At 37.8% G+C, this 17,298-nt stretch overlaps 1 protein-coding gene and 1 long non-coding RNA gene across 3 annotated transcripts; one reads left to right on the top strand and one right to left on the bottom strand.

The window, feature by feature from the left end:
• Positions 1-361: 361 nt before the first annotated feature.
• LOC140927324 (gamma-soluble NSF attachment protein-like) lies at positions 362-13,808 on the bottom strand. Its single transcript, XM_073376951.1, has 12 exons — positions 13,694-13,808; positions 11,988-12,055; positions 11,250-11,334; positions 11,101-11,118; positions 7,546-7,623; positions 6,673-6,735; positions 6,011-6,077; positions 4,720-4,790; positions 4,330-4,408; positions 3,635-3,714; positions 2,451-2,580; positions 362-1,926 (listed from the first exon to the last, which is right to left on the bottom strand). The coding sequence occupies exons 1-12, from the start codon at positions 13,756-13,758 to the stop codon at positions 1,717-1,719; spliced, it is 1,014 nt and encodes a 337-aa protein (XP_073233052.1). The 5' UTR covers positions 13,759-13,808; the 3' UTR covers positions 362-1,716.
• An 81-nt stretch (positions 13,809-13,889) lies between these two features.
• LOC140926460 (uncharacterized) lies at positions 13,890-17,298 on the top strand. Of its 2 annotated transcripts, none has more exons than XR_012164427.1 (3): positions 13,890-14,053; positions 14,139-14,264; positions 16,691-17,298. It is a non-coding gene; the product is annotated as an uncharacterized lncRNA (long non-coding RNA). The 2 variants fall into 2 exon arrangements; XR_012164426.1 differs by having other exon boundaries at positions 14,159-14,264.

A 17,298-nucleotide genomic window follows, 5' to 3' on the forward strand; every position in this document is an offset into this window, starting at 1 on the left:
TCCATATCTCCGCGCGACCATGTATTATTCTCTATTTATTTTTTGTGCAAAAACGGACCAAGAAATTCCCGTTTAACGTACCTTTCCTATCGTTATAGCCGTGTGTCAATATAGTTCTTATTTTCTATGTTGAACGAATTAGATTAATAATGTCAAGTATGCCGTTTACAGTGAATAATGGCGACGTCGTCGTTTTGGCTTCGGATTGCACAAGAAAAACCATATCAGTCCTGGCCAAGATGATGTCCTGATGGGAAAGGACAAGGGTATGAAAATGAAGATGTTAGAAGATCAGGCCGAATATTATGATTATCTCGACGATGAAGTTTGAATTCACCTCTACAGATTTAACATGGTTTTATTCTGACACCAGTTTCTTCAGAGAGACGAACACATAACATTGGAACTCATATTAAACTAGTGGTGGTGGTTTTCATCCATAAGTAAAGTAGAAATAAAGGATGCCACTCACGGTTGCTGTGGTTAATTCACTTACTGTCCATGTTCTCTGTGTAATCGTGTGATAGAAACATACATACACTGATTGTAAAGCGCAACAGAAGACTTTTTAAGCGTGCTTAGAGTCAAGTCAACCTTCATCATACCTTGAAAGAAATAATAGCTGGTTTAAATAATCATTTCTTCGCCATTTGCAAACCCAAAACCTATGGACAAGACCACACTTTCTACCTAAGAAAATCGGTTTTAAACCAAAGACGTGGTTTCCTTCGATTAGGAGCTTATACTCTAATTATGAACGAAAGCAAGTAATCAAATGTTGATAACGAAACACAGATGAACATTAAACCAAGTTAAACGTACATGTACATCACAGTCTTGTGTCCACTCATTATGTCTAAGTGCGCCAGGATAAAAGAATGTCATCCAACCTTAGATCGGCAACACAAATTCAGACCGAAAACTAGTGATTGATCGGGGCCGGCAGGGGATCGGGCATGTAAACCTAATTTGTTCAACATCCTAAACCCTGGGCAATCAGCCTGCCTCCGAAGCATGGATAAAAAGGCAGACAAGGCATTGGAGGTTGCCGCCAAGGGAATTGACAGAAGTAATGTTCGCTCTTATCGAATTAATGAACAGAAAAATTTAACGTTATGCAGCTGCATCTCGCAGCCGAAATTCCAGTGACTCAAGAGATGCCATGTAACGTCCACTGCATCATTTTCGATCGAAAAAGTATCAAACTTGAATAATAAATAAAACGCAAAAGACAATCAAGATCAGAATTTAAATTATCTTTAATTTTCAAAGCTACACATGATAGGTCTTTTGAGCTTCTTAGGTCTAATCCATTTTGGGATAGCCTAAATGGGCAATTTATAAGCAATCTAATATTATGTGTTTCACTCGCTTGAAGACAAACCACAATAGTTTCTTTGGAAACTTTACTCGTTATCCATAACTGATTTAAAAATACACAAAAGATTGGCAGTCATTTATATAAATATCATCATAAAAATAAATTTAGTACAATGTGTGAGCTATGACCTCACCTCAGCGTTCCGCGTGGGCAGAAGATCTTTTAAATTATTTCTCACTGACAATTATGCCAAAAAAACTATCAGCTGCCTGCCCGGGCTCCTTCTGCGTGACGGCTGCTTGACGGCTGCGCGCGAGGGAGACTATGCGTCTCTCCTTTTTGAAAACTTCTGCGATTATTTGTCTGAGTATGGCTTTGTTACGAGAAAACACATTCTAACAAAGTCCACCTTCTTCAAGATCATCATCGAGCTCCTCCTGGTTTCCCCCTTGTTCTGTCTGATACGTGGGTGTAGTAGACACTGGGTTGGGAATTTGTGTCTCGGTTTTCACAGAGGCATTCAGGGTTGGAGTCGGTTTTCTCTCTGTCTTTCCTTTGTTACCTGTGTCACCTGGAACACGCAAGCTGCGGGACAACTTGGCAATCTGAAAAATCATTTGAAAAACTGTATAACAGATGAATATTTCCGTTCTGCCGTGCTTGTTTTAAAAGGATTTTGCAGGTAATGATCATAGAAGCAATTAATAAAACTTGTCAAGGAACTAAAGAAGACAAATAATTCTAGAAACATAACCAGGGCGAGATTTAACTTAACGGTTTTTCGTTATTGTGAAAAAAATTTACACGCCTGAAATCTGCATTGTACTTTTTTATTCACCATAAAAGTTAGCAGGGTTATTTTTATTGAAGGAGATTAAGCCCTCCCGGTCGCAAAATGAAAAAACTTCTAACCATTGATAACTTGTTTCCGTCACTACGTATCCTCGTGCACACACTAGTTGGTATCGAAAAAACTCGATCTCTTACTCGTAGTCGTCCCCGACTGACCCTAAACGTCACAATAGTACTGACTTGAGTTATTTTGTCGTTTCTGGTTTTATTGACTTAACAGTTACGTAACGTCACGTAATTTTAGTTTATGTCGTAGTAAAAGCATCTAAATATTAACCTCATTGTCCAAGTAGGTGAAGAGAGCTTGTGATGTGCAAGCTTTCATTCCCTCACCATCGCCCCCGTCAAAACAATCCAAAATTTTTTCTGCGGCGACTGCTTCATCTGAGCCACCGAATCCGGGAATCCTGAAGAGGAAAATAAGTACACAAGTTTGCAGTGATGGGATGCATGGTTGCTATTTAACAAAGAGACTCTACTCTCGCATGCGGCTCGTGTGCCACGTTTTTGTTTTTACCTCGTCTTGTCATAAACTGTGATCTATTACTGAACAGACGCACGGCAACATGAGAGGAACAGAAAAAATAAACAACAAACTTGCCTCATACCGCTTGACTGTTCGAGAATTTGTGCTAGTCTACGGAATTTTCAAGTCTCAAACGCTACGTTTCGTCCGGCCCTGCTCTGCCGCTTCGCTTCTACTTGTTCAAAGCAGAAAAATCGCGAACACATTTTCAAAACTGCAATTAGCTTCTCGTAGCGACGAAACCTTCTGTGAAGATTTCTTCCAGGTTAGCATTTCCAAAGCTACGTTGAAACGGACGCAACCGACTACTCCAACTATGCAGGGGCACCCAACGACAATTTTCGGACAAATATCTGTTCGGAAGACGATTTGAGATCTTACCCTTGAAAGGTCACCTAGAATTTTCGGGAGCTTTTTTTCTGGCTGAAATTTTCGAAAAGGAAAGTTTTGATCCCTGTAATTTTCGGATCACTAGACTTTCAGCTAGGAAATCCGAACAGATGAAAAAAATTTAGGGGAATAAAATATGCCTATATGTACCGCTTAAATACTAAAATACGTTTAACAATGCTATGTTTAAGTGGTTTTGAACTATATTCTCGTTGGGTGCCCCTGACTATGTTACACGGGGCTAAAAGTTTGACCGGTTTCAAACTTTGCGCAACAACACCCAACAACCCACAACAACATACAACGGGGTGTGCAAACTTACGCAACGAATTTGACAAACGCGATACAGTTTGAGGCGGCGCAAATTCACTTTTCAAGTGGCGTTTTAGTACCCGTTGCCATCGTTGTTGCTTAAGCTCCCCAACACTGTTTCGAGTTTCAGTTACCGACGTAAAATAAAGACCTTTACCTTTAACAATCCACCCAGTACATTCTTATATTTTTAAGTCAAAACATGTAGTGCAACTTTATATACAATAACATACTCAAAAGAATTCTTGTAGCAGTTGTCTGCAGCTACGTAATCGCTTTCATGAAGGTGAACAACGACCATACTTAGAACAACCTGTAAATAATTGAAAAAAACAAGCCGTTACTTTTTACCGCAACCAGTTTTAATAGCGTGTTAGGTAGCCGCAGACCTTCTTAATAGAGCTTCATCGCGAGTTTTTCCTATTTATAAGTGAAACTAAAAATTGAGAAATTTCTATTATCCAATCCAAACTGAAATAGCTTAAAAATGTTACGCCCCTGAAGTGCCCAGTTGTTCGAAGGGCGGTTAAATTCTAATCCGTGTTTCTTTTCTTTGTTCCAAAGCATTTTCTTGGATAATTTTTTGTAATTGTATGTTATATTAAGAGCGTCCACATCATCAAATTGTAGACAAAAAGAATTCAACTGATTTTGCGTTTTAAGCTTCCATATTTGAATTCAAACTTCGCACTAACCGGAGTTATCTTAACCTAGCTTTGAGTAATCCGGCCTTGGACATTATTTACTACGCGACATTTTTTTCGTTTTCAGATTAACTCATTCATCTATCAATATTGTCCAAGCCTTTACTGTCCTCCTGCCACATCTAACAATTTATTTCTATCTTTTTTTTGGGTATCACTCAATGTAAGAAGTTACACGCCATGTTCTGAGTTGTAGAGTCTAAATTTACGCAAGGGTGCATTACCTTGTACATCATTTGAAAATTTTCCACCTGTTCGTACAGTTTCATCTGCTGTTTGAAGACATTCAAAGCCTCCTGAAATCTGCAGCATAATAACAAATATTTCAAAAAAAAATTAAAAAAGTAGACGTCAGCGCTAGTGGTAAAGGACGATGCCATTCACATAGAAGGGTAACAACTCCACAACAAAACTATTGCGTACGTTATACATTTAACTCTAAAAAATAAAATCTGATTAAAATAATAATTATTTTAACATGGTTAAACTAGCAACCAGCGCTCTTTGGGTCATGGCAGCTGTCATGGGTCTACTAAAGATATGCCAGGGTGACATTACTGAATTTGTAATTGTTCCCCTATCTCCCTTCAACAACTGAAAAGAATGAGCCCTACCTCTTTAACTTTACAAAGAGGTTTGCAGCTTTTGACAAAGGTTCAATACCCTCTCGAATCTTGTCCTCTGCCTTCAAAATGTGAGGGGAAAAGAATTGTCATAATAAGTTAGTCAACTGCTATTCTACAACAGTCCAAATGTTTTTCTTTTAAAACCGGTTACTTTATGAATCATAACATTCAGCTTATTATTTTTCTGTGCATATACCTGCCCTTTATACTTATGAATAAATATCAGTAGTAAAATCCAGCCAGTGGTCTATTATCAATGCTGTGTTCTGATTGGTTGAGCTACTACTAGGCTATATGTTATAGCCCACTAGCAGCAAAAAGCGCGGGCTATTCGGCGGCAAAAAATGATTAAAGTCTAGCTTTAACTAGCTAAAATTTCTTTATTCTCGATATTTTTGACCAACCAGTTGGATTTTACTAAAACAATTATTCCTCTTGCACTCATGGCCTCTGAGTTAATAGCCCATTCGGCCTTCGGCCTCATGGGCTATTGACTCAGAGCCCATTCGGGCTCAAGGAATAATTGTTAATTATCATATGTGTTGTGGCAGGTGTGTTACAAGGAAGTCCAGTTTGAATGAATAATAAAATAATAATATATATTGACTCATAACAGAGAAGAAGGATGGGGTAGAGGTGAGAGCACTTGCCTCCCACCAGTGTGGCCCAGGTTCAAATCCCAGTGTGGATGCCATAATTATGTGGGTTGAGTTTCTTGTTGGTTCTCTCCCTTACTCCGAGAGGTTTTTCGCTGGGTACTCTGGTTCCCCGTCTCCTCAAAAACCAACATTTCCAAATTCCAATTTTGTGGGTCATATTTGAATAAATGGCCCCCCTCCCTCATGCACAACAACAACACAAAACGAATCCTTGATTTTCCTGTTGATTTATGGCCACGTGAATTGTATGAGCAGTAAACCGATGGGAAAAACTCAATTGGCAATCTTCGGCACAGACTTTTATTAAACTCAGTTTGTACAAGGTATTAATATTATTTTACCGAGTGTTTGGAAATCAGATGAAAAACTGCTCACTTTTGCATCTTCTAAAATCATTTTGTTTGAGAAGTAATATCAAGCATTCGACATTTCATCACCAGATGAAATACATTGAAGTTTGTCAAAAATACTCCGCTGTGCATCGTATTTTCAACTCTTAAATGTTTCATCTGATGATGGAACACTGTGTATCTACTTGATATATTACTTCTAACCTTGACTGATACTACACTGACTTAATCTATTTTTTAATAGAGAAACTTTGAATACAAAATACATACAACATTCATTTCACTGGCTAAAATGTATAACTCTGCAGCTTTAGCTGGATCACTTGAATCACACATCCTACAAGCATTGACAAAAAGAACAAAATTAATAAAAAAGTTTAACTCAAACTTTTCTCCAAAGGCAACGTTCTCTTTTTAGAAAGAAATGGTCAGGATCATTAATTTGAAATGAATGTTACATTTTTTAGATTTTTTTTCAAAATATATGCTAAGAACACAAATAACTGTTTATTGAAAAAGATAATAAAATATTTAGAACCTTTTACATAAATATAAAAATAGATACCATAAACTGCTGCTTATAAGCCCCTCCGCTTATAAGCCCTAACAGTTATAGACCCATGAAAAATACAACTGATTACAACGTATAAGCCTCCCTCCGGCTTGTATTGAAACGAATTTGATTAATGATGACATTTTGAAGCTAGTTTGAAACCAGTACAGTCAAACCTGGGGGGCCTGTTATTAAGGAACCATGGGGGGCCAAAGAGAGTGTCTGTATCAACGGGGTGTCAATATTAAGCAGGTTGAATTTAGAGAAAATGTAAGAGTGTCCCCCTGCAAGTACATGTAAGCCCTTAAAAAAAAAAAACCCTTACTAAAACATATAATCATAAAAAATGGCAGTTTACGGTAATGAGAAGTGGACTTACTTGGCACCTCTTACAAGGGCTAGGGCACCTGTATCTGGAGAACCACTCTGTCTGTACATGTCACTACATTGTACAACAATAATATAAAAACTATATCAAAACTACCTTGGAGATATTTTGAAACAAATTGTATATTTTACCATTTTTGGTTAATTCCTGTATATGGGTAGAAGCACTTTGCAAGAGACCGCAAGAGCAAGGTCCATTTTGAAAACTTTGCTTTCTAAACAGGAATTGATGATAATTAATTTTATATTTTCATGATCATCTTTTTAATTAACTTTTCCATAAATGCTGTCCTAAATGTTCAGTGTATGTCTTAGATTGTAATAAATAATCATTGGTAGGATTAATTAAGGCTTAATTGCATGCTAATACGTAATGCCTTGGTAATAAAAATGATTAAAAAAATAAAAAGAATTAAAGAGGAAAGCACTGCCAAGTGATTCTTTTATATCTGCCATAGACCACCAATTAACTAGATTTTATTGAACAGTGACATTTAAGGTGATCACAGTTGATGGAGATGATCACCTTTTAGCAAATAATGACATTTTTAGTAGCTGACAATCAAATCCTGAATTTTCAGTAGTTCCATTAAATAAAACCTTCTTTGAACATGAGCAGGAATGCTTTCAACCACAATATTTTTGTGGGTACCATTCAGCAACTACAGCGTACATGATCTTTTCCTTAAAAACTTCATTAACCGGTCAGTGTAAAACGCAGACTACAGACTATTGTTTTTACCATGCAAATGAGTATGTGACAACACTAGTCCCATTGTTTTCTAACCCTAAAAGCAATAGTCCACAGTGGCAGCTCGCAATCTGCGTTTTTCACTGCCCCCTTAATAATTAACTATGGTCTTACACTGCTCTTTCCACTAGTGATACAGCTTCTGAAATGTTCTTCATTTCTTTTTGAACTGAGGCAGCCTGTTCTAATGCTCTGTTAGGAAATGAGTTGATACAAACAATAGATTATGCTGTGGTATTTTTTTAATCACAAACCCTTTACACTCTCATGTCATAAATTACATAATTAATAAAATGATACTGCTGGTTTAAATGAATGTATTTTGTATAGAGAAGGCCAAAAAAGACAAGTTATGAAGTAAGAGGTAATAAAATGATGGGCATACATTAAATAAAGGTTAATAAACTTAATGACTTAAAATGTAATTTGCTGCAAAAACTTGTGATATCCTGGAACAACATAATTGACACTCTACTGAACAGACCATCTCCTGTAAAAAATATTTGGGTACTGAGACACTGTTTTCATTGACATGTAAAAATCGACTGTAGGTCACATCTCAGTGCCCCCTCCAAAAAAGCATCTGTTACTTTAACGCAATTTTTACAGTGAAGCCTAAAAAATTAGAAAGAGATCTCCTGTACCTCCACATTTGAATTTTTACTTTAATATCCCATATCTCGTAACACGTTATTCCCTACATGTATGCATGACAGATTGATACAGTAACCAATTTGAATTAAAATTTACAGCGGTGATCATATTGGCGTGAACACCTAAAATATGTCTGGAATGTTTATTGTGTTGTAACCAATCACAGACGAGATCATCACACCAAAGAAACAACAGGCAACGAACGGTTTCCTATCGGTCACGGAACAAATTATTTTCATTTTGTTTTAACATTCAGTCTTTTTACAAGTAAACAATTGCTTTTCCTTCCTATTTGTTTACAGTATGCGCTATACTGTAGTGATTTTGAAATAAATTACAAAGCCGATGTGCCGGGCCTGCGCACGCGACGGTTTGGCGCGCGAGTTTTCAAACTTTTTGAAACGATCGAAATCGGTAGTTACGCCTGATCGCAAGTTACAATGTTGCAAGTTAAGCCGCTCGAGTTTTCTGATTTCCATCGCTACGCAGCTAATGCAGTAAGCGTAAACACTTTTTTGTTAGGTGAGGGAGATTTACTATTTTGGTAATTTATTTATGTTTTTTGGTAGCTAATGTACGCGTGAGGGAGAATCTAATCCGGGAAAACGTTTTAGATCTTCACAACAACGGTTTGTCAATCAGACAAACCGAAAAATAACACTGCGTGACTAGAAAAACAAAAACAGAGGAAAATGCTAGAGAGCTTTGACAGCTGTCAGCAAGTCTAATTTTATTTCCCGCCTTTATCGCGTATCTAAAAATACTGTACGTTGCAGGTGCGTGGGAGAATTGCTTTAAAGTCTTGTTCAGAAGAGTTCTGAAGAATACGGAAATGTCAGAGGTAAAACAGTGGCTTATGTCACTTGGAATACCAGGAATAGAAAGATTGGCGGATGAATTTGAATCCCGGGGATTTTCGACTCGCAAATCCTTACAATATCTTCAAGTCGGCGATCTCGACTTCATATTCTCGTCGCCAAAACGTTTGCTTCTCGTGGAGAAGCGAGCACTGGACCACGAACTGCGACAACTTAAGCTTAAATCACAAGAACCTGGAAGTGCTGCACATTTAATGCCGAAACAGTTGCAGTTTAGCAGTAACGAACCACAAACTTGGCCAGCCGAAGGAGAGACGGCAAAAGCTGCATCAAACTCAAGCAGTACTACTACACGCAAGATCGATTCTCCTCTAGACGGCCGTAAGCAAGAGCTTGTTGAAAATGTCAGTTTTTTGGAGGCACAGATTTCAAGTGCAGAAGACCACTTGGCAAAGCTTGAAGGCGAAAATGATTTGCTCCAAACCGTTTCCCGCGGAAGAATTTGTAGTCACTGTCATCAGTCTGGCCATAATAGGAACAATTGCCGCGGAATTGCATGTGATTCTCACACTAAATGTAAATTGAAAGACAAACATCCAGAACTGGGAAAATCAATCAGTGAAACTCAAAAAATGCTAACTGTGCCAAGGAAAAATAAGGAAACGGCCAAGCAATCTCTGGAGCAATTTATGTTACAGCTTCAGCGATCGCGCGGGAATTTTTTCGCCGTAATGCGTCCACGCTTGAAACGCCTGAATCCAGTAAAATATCTGAATCGTCAAGAGCTTGATAAAGATCTGCTTTACCTTCATAAAGGGCTTGAAAACAAAGTACCACCGGAATCAGAGGATTGGCGCTTACCTTACCTGATTGACAACTGTAAAGGCCAAGTAAGTTCTTTCAAGGAAAGTGCTGCGTTACTTCCCATTTCTTTGCCTGCTAATCCTCCCGAAAATTCACTTTATAATGGTCTCAGTGTAAATAACAACGGGGCAAATTCAACTTCAAATGTTTCAGTAAGGTTCCACCCATATCAATTGTAATTCTTTTAGGCTTATAACACCCACGTGTAATGTGATTATGTTGTTGTAACTTTCACTTGGAGCCGAGATACATCGGCAAAGGACATAAACGTTGTGTTTTTACACTAGTACAGGCGAAAGTGTTGCAGCTACTTTTTTTTCTGTCACCCTACAAAGCTGTAGATGTTTCCTAGTCTCATACGTGTAACTTAGCAAGCATAATCATGAAGGTTATAATAAAGTTGAAATTCGAGAGTTGTTCTTGTCGAATTCTTCTTAGAAAAATACATTTTTAGATATGCATTGAACAATATAAAGCCGTTGGGTTGTAACATGTGAGCATTCGGACAGTTACGGGGATTCTTTTGGTACGAAGAACTGCGATCGGAGATACTCATTTTTTTTTCTTTTGCGCGCTAAATGTGCTAATTTGGACTTGAAATCTTCTTGGCTAAATCCCCTCATAACTACCTTCCTATACCATGTAATCCCCAGATTTTAAATGCGCAAATGCTTTCAGAGAAAAAGCAAAATTATATTTTGGAAGGAATACCGAAAATTGCGGGACTGTTTACTTTGCGCGATGTGTCAATCATTCCATATATGTTGAATTTGGTCGGCGGTCTTTCCAGTTTGCGACCTTGCGATCAAGGGACTTCTGCCAGCACAGTAGTTCGAAGGTTCAATCGTTAGTCCACACAAATCGAATCCCCTTGTTCTACAACAAAAATATTAGCAAGGATTATGCTATCAGAAACGAAAACATCACGATTGTTCATTTTTTATTGTCCTCATGTGATATGTCGTTACATGGAAAGCTGCTCGCCGTCGCGTCGCATTGGCTTCTGAAACTTTTCTTTCTCAAATCGAACGATGTACTGGATGCGGTCCTCGGCACTGATCTTGGGGAACAGCGGTATTTTAAATTCCTAATAAGGCAGTTTGTATCCTTAAACAACGAAAATAATTTGTTCCATGACCGATCGGAAACCGTTCGTTGCCTGTGGTTTCTGTGGTGTGAAGATCTCACCTGTGATTGGTTGCAACACAATAAACATTCCAGACATATTTTAGGTGTTCACGCCAATATAATCACCGCTGTAATATTATGCTATAGCTAATGTTCAGTTCACAGATCCTTTGGAGAGAAAAGAGAAGTCTGCACATATACTTACTTAGCTGCATGGAACAGTCTAATATCAAGCTGTGTCAAGGAAAAGCTACATGTTCATCTCCTGACTAAAAAACTAGCTGCTGCTCTACAGCTTAAACTACACTGTAAAACAAATACTCAGCTATTTTTGGGGTGTATCAATTAGGATACGCATGAGAACTGTAGTGTGCATCTGCTGCCTTTTTGAAAGCATTGCTGGCCTTGTCATAACATTTGGCAGCTTTAAAACATGTACCTGCAGAAACAACGCAATTAACAATATTAATAAAAATCTTCACTATTAGTATTAAAGACAGCATTAAATGGCATATATAGTATGCATCTAAAACTTTGTTCAAGTAAAAAATTTATAAGCACTTGATTTAGAAGAGTTTGAAAGAGAAAAATTGCTGTACATATCTGTATTTTGTCTTTTACTTTTTTTCAATTGATATGGAGTACAGTACAGATTTATACTAAATAAATAAATTTTGATTATAAAAGAATTAAGAAATAAATGGGGATAAGGTAAGATAGTAGTGAAACTAATAAATAATAACAAATGTACTTTGGATTAAATATCATTTTATTCAGGATATAATTATTAATTTTTCAACTAAAAAGAGAGAAATGAGAAAATGGGAAATATAAAAGTATACAAGGGTCTGTGTGTGCAGGCAACTCATAATGTCAAGTTCGCTTTTAAATTAGAGATATAGGGAAATTATTCCTGTGACAATCAAGTTAAATGTAAAAAATGTTGTTGGAAAAAAAGTTCTTTAACATCTGTTCTAAAATAACAACAATTTAAAAAGATGTTGCAAAGATGTAGTCCTTTACCATTAATCTTGTTGCTCAGATTACAGGTATAGAGGAGGACAGCTTTTTAAGATGTAATGCAATACATACCAGCTTTCATGAATTTATCAGCAGCACTATCCCAGTCTGGCTTCCATTTCAACCAACTAGTCTTCATACTTAAGAGGCAAATATGTTGAAACTAGTGATTAAGTATGATTTGTGACTATTTACTGTTCAAAAATGAACCTGCCCTCACCCCATTCAGCTCTGAACAGACCTATGGTAAGTGAGCCACTGCTAATGAAACCTGGCAAACATACAGTATTTGGGATGAAAACTGAATTGATTACCACTGTTAGGGCCATTCCATTAACATGCACCTAGCTCACATCCCTAACAGCTAATGATTGAAGTAATGAGAAAAATTCCTAACCCGTGGAAAAATGCTCATTTTCCCCCAAAGAACTCAGTAAAATACATTGAAAAAAATATTTATCCCCTCAGAAAATGTTCCGCATGTGTCTAATAGCTTAGATAATTTTTTTCTTTTTTTGCCACTTCCCCCAGTAAGAAAATCTGCTCATCTGCATTACGGCAAATACAAAATAAGATCGTCCTATCAGGGGCGGATGCAGGATTTTTTTTAGGAGGAGGTGCTCTCGTCTCTTGCTCTACTTCAACACCAATAAACCACATCGTTTTTTTTTTTTTGGCAGAATACCAGTTGTATTAGAAAACGGCAGGTCATCTCAGGGGGGGGTGTGCACCCCCTGCACCCTCCCCCTAGATCCGCCCCTGCCTATGGAGGTTTTGTAAGCCTGCGAGACTGAGCAACCCCAACAAACCCTTGATCACAATCACAAGCAACACATTAAGGCTTAACTGTATCACACAGTCACATTAATAGCAAGCCCCATCTGGGGCTCAGATTTTTTCTGTGTCCTCTTATGGTTGATTCTTTACATCTCCCTTTATTTCCTTTATAATATTAATATCAGTTGCATAGGTTGGTTGGTTGGAGGCTCCTTCATGGGTGAGACATTTCTTGCTATTAATGTGACTGTGTGATACAGTTAAGCCTTAATGTGTTGCTTGTGATGGACGGTGTGACTGTGAGATGCGGTTCGCAAGTCCAACCCACAAAAATGTCCCTTGCTCACCAACGAGTCCTCAGTAGCTCAGAGGTTAGAGCATCCGATCTAGAACACGGAGGGTCGTGGGTTCGAATCCCATCTGGGGCTCAGATTTTTTCTGTGTCCCCTTTATTGGTTGATTCTTTACATCTCCCTTTATTTCCTTCATAAGATTAGATAAGCTCTACAATTAGCCTTGGAAAAGAGCTAGTGTTTAGGAGACTGTAGTGGTTTATACATAAGCCCTGTGCATGTCATAAGAAATTCATTAATTTTTATTATTTCAAATATGCAACTTTCCTAGCTATAGCTTTATAGTAACAGCAAGCGTATAACAACCTTACAGTTACTTCTAACTAAGAAAATGGTTTACGGTTTGATTTATCACTTTCAAAACCTGCAAAAGTAAATAAGGCTAGGACCCGGGAAGGGTAGGGAGGTGGGTGTGCTGGGAAAGAGTGAAGGACAATGACCATCGAGGAAAAAATACCTTTAGAAAATATATGACGACGAGAAAAACAAATTGTCGTCTTTAATTAATTCTTTAACAGAAGCTAAGCTTATACATCTACACTGGTTTCTCGCCCTTACAAATCGAAGATGTGTACTTTGATCTTTATAAAGAAGTCCTATGAAAAGTATACTCGATGTCTGAAACTGTGAAATCAATAAAAGACTTACAATTTTTCCGCTTCTTTCAAGAGCTGTTGCCCTTCTTGTAATTTCCTTTCTTGCAGGGCAGCCATTTTGGTGTTGTTCTATTTTGTAACACCGCTGTGCGCCAAAGATTTAGTCACAGGTCATCACCCGATTCACTCAAAGGGTACTGGGTATCACCCGTAAAAATGATACCCAAATTACCGGGTATCACCCGCCATAGTACGTACTATAGTACGACTGAGAAAGTGCTGTACCGGATGGTGCAGGATGATGGATAAATCGTGTTGTAATTGCACGTTTATCGGTCTTATTATAAAATCTGTTGCAGCACGCTGTCACTGAGGTTATATTTTAACGTGCAAAGCAGTATTTAATGGGCCGGTAAGTTGTGAAAGCCTTTATTTTGTTCATTATTTTTGCCTTCGTTGTTTACCTATCTTTTCTAGTGTTGTTGACACTTTAACAGACCAGTTCGTTTGGTTGCAGGCGGACACTGCGGTAAGCAGGAGAAGAACAGCTTAGTGCGAGCATTTCGGATGATGCCAGTGAACAGGATCGCGACGATTTATGACGTAGACTGAATCTTTGGCAGGTATGTTATGCAGCTTACCATTTCGCATTCGAACCTCGCTTTCAGCGATAATTAAACCAGAAAACCTCTAGATGTAAACTTAAGCTTAGCACTGATCTTCGCTATAAAAAGACTGTCAAGGGTAGACGATGTGTGTGCCAAGTTACGACAACCTGCTCGAACGACAACTTTTCTAAAGAAGGGTCGTTTTCAAAGAACAACAGGTGTCACCTCTGTGACTCCGAAGCTGGTTTTCTTCGTCGTTGCTTGGACTGCAGTGCAACAGCAAAGGTTTGCGAATCTTGTGCAGTTTCACGACAAACTAGATATTTTTCATCGTCTGGAAATCCTTAAGGTACTTAAGACTAAGTTGGTCCCTGATCTAGGTACGTAAGTTGGTATAAGTTGCAATACTGAGTACGAGTTGATTGAAAATGTAAATTTCTACAGGTTCAACCCGGACTTCAAATCAAATTGTTGTAAATCCAGTCAATCCCCCTTATGCTTTTAAACTTCATGCTAATTATTTTATTTTTGAAATAATGTACGTGGTAGGTTACCTACCACGTGGTACTAAGAGAAAGCATTTGCATTCTCAGCTGCTCTAACTGCCATGATCTCATTGAAGTTGCTTAAACTTGGCTAGAAGTAGAAACTGCTCTCAGATCCCTTGGTCAACTACGTTATTTGTCAGTCATTACAATTTATCATTTTGCTTTTTTTTCAAATTATTATCTTATTAAATTTTATATATAGAAGTTGCAGCAGACGGTCTAACATGATTTTATAAATATATACCTGCCTTAGTATCACGTGCATCCCCAGCTGCCTCCAAACAAGCCTTGGTTTCTGTATTAGCTTGTGTGCACCACCATCACAAAGATTTTCCTTACTTCCCGTTATTCTGTGGTTTTACAGATCCCATTTGAAACCAATGTATGCATTTGAAGCTGCCCCCATTGTTGGTTTGTCATTTTCAGGAGATTTCCTTTCGAAATGGTTGAAAAACAAGTTTATTTAAACTAGTTTGCATGAAATATAGGGCTAAAAAATGCATCTTTGATCCTTGTTTCATGCTTTATGTGCCAGATTTGTTATTGTGAAAAGTGCACTTAGTATGCATTCCAGCTATTTCTACAGGCACTCCACGCAAATCATTATGGAAACAAATAATTCAACAAATAGAATGTAACAGAATTCAAAACCCCAACTGGCACTGGAGGCAACCATTAAAACTATTAACAATCAAGGCTGCGACTAAGAACAAATCAGGCAAGTGACCACAGCAGGACTTGAAACAAGGACTGCTAGATTGCAACTTGTCTGATGTGGTTTCTTACTCAGCCAGTCACTTCCTCCTGAGTATGGCATTCCATAATTTTTGTTTACGAGGAGGAGAATTATATATTCAGTTGAACCTCCACGAATCACTCCACAATGGCCACGTCTCTATAACGGCCATTTTTTGGCGGACAGTCCATACATTCACTCTTGTTTCAACCTCTCTACAATGGCCACTTTCTTCTGTCCCCAAGGTGGCCTCTGTAGAGGGTTTCAACTGTATTACTCTTTCATCTTACCAAGAACCCTGCAAAGTGCTTGACAGACATCAGTGCTCATTTAACATCCTGCTCTCCCTCGCCTCTTTTGTATTTATTGTTATTCCTATGATTTAAAATGTGGTGCTATAAAGCCAGTCATCAATGATTTCTTTAAGTTCAATGTAGTTGATTTACACATCTGCTTAATGTGCATTGATTACTGTGTTTTATATATTTTTGTACTCTTACAGCACATAACTTAAATATTACTCTTTTGCCTTTGTCAGTTCTTTAGTATTTCAAGTGGTTGTTAATGAACATGTTTGCAGCTGTGAACCCGCCAAGTTTTTTGAATTTACCAAGCTTAATCTTAGGGGTTCCAGACCAACCATGCCAGAGTTGGCATTCAAATGTTTTGAATTATTTTGCATTTGAATATCTATAGCTTTTAATTTTTGATACCAAGTTCTAAAATCTTTTAGCTGTGTTTATCGTTTCCACCATGGCCCTTGTCCACCGACCAGGCAGTGTTATTGGGAGATATCAGCCTGACTTACGTTAAGAAGTCAGAAACATTCACTATAAAATTATTAATCCATACACACAGGGAGTGGTGATATGTTTTAAAATTCAAAATAATATCCTTAGCATTTCCAACCTGTGTTATATGAAGATCCCAACAAAGCAGGTATTTAGAGGAGAGAAATGCTCACAATTTACAGGATGAATTTAAGTTCCTGAATTGCAAAGTGAAACTTTGGGGAAGCAAAAACATAATACATGATGGTGTGAAAACAAAGCTATTAACAATACTACTACTTGTGTAACACAGACAAATGTGCAAGTAATATTCTCTAAAAGCAATGATCAAATAAATCTCTTTTCCCAATTTCATTTTACATGCAGGTGTCTGCTACAAAGGACAAGGGATTAGAGGAAGTGAAAGAATGCACTGTCACAGAGAAGAAACCATTGAAAGAGAAGGAGAGATGTTACTCTCTGGAAGCCAGCTCACAGCTTAAATCCTTAGTGGCCTTTTACTAAACCCAAGTTTTGCTATCAGTTAGCCTTCCACTGACGCTGTCTTTCTTTTGGCTCATCACACAATCCTCTTCAAAGAACATGGCCTAGGAATGTCTGCATGGGAGGCTAGCTATCTGTGGGCTGGCTTTAATACTTTCATGTAATTTATATGTCTGCTATAGTCACTGTTTATGTGATTGAAATAAGTATGCAAAGAAGCTGCATTTGTGTCACCCTTATCAAAGGCACCCAAAGTTCATAAAACTAGTGCCCGAGTCTTATATATTGTCAAAAGAATAATATTACATTGCATTATATGGCAGAAAGATGAGTAAATGAGTTTTCAATTAAAATTGTGTTCCTTGCTTCTAGAAGCATGTCTTCTTTCTTTTGAGGATTAGGGATACAAATTTTGTAAGAAGTGTTTCATAAGATTGAAAAGCAAAGCAAAACAAACAAGGGATGCAGACTTTTTACGGCCCATTTTTTTC

Source organism: Porites lutea, chromosome 2 (genome assembly GCF_958299795.1).
Source record: "Porites lutea chromosome 2, jaPorLute2.1, whole genome shotgun sequence".
In the NCBI taxonomy this organism is placed as follows: domain Eukaryota; kingdom Metazoa; phylum Cnidaria; class Anthozoa; order Scleractinia; family Poritidae; genus Porites; species Porites lutea.

Excerpts from the sequence above, each read along its gene's own strand:
- LOC140927324 (XM_073376951.1), bottom strand. The coding sequence starts at position 13,758 with ATGGCTGCCCTGCAAGAAAGGAAATTACAAGAAGGGCAACAGCTCTTG. Across the intron at positions 2,581-3,634 it reads TGCTACAAGAATTCTTTTGA|GATTCCCGGATTCGGTGGCT; the intron begins GTATGTTATTGT and ends TTTCCTCTTCAG. Across the intron at positions 1,927-2,450 it reads TCACCTACTTGGACAATGAG|ATTGCCAAGTTGTCCCGCAG; the intron begins GTTAATATTTAG and ends ATGATTTTTCAG.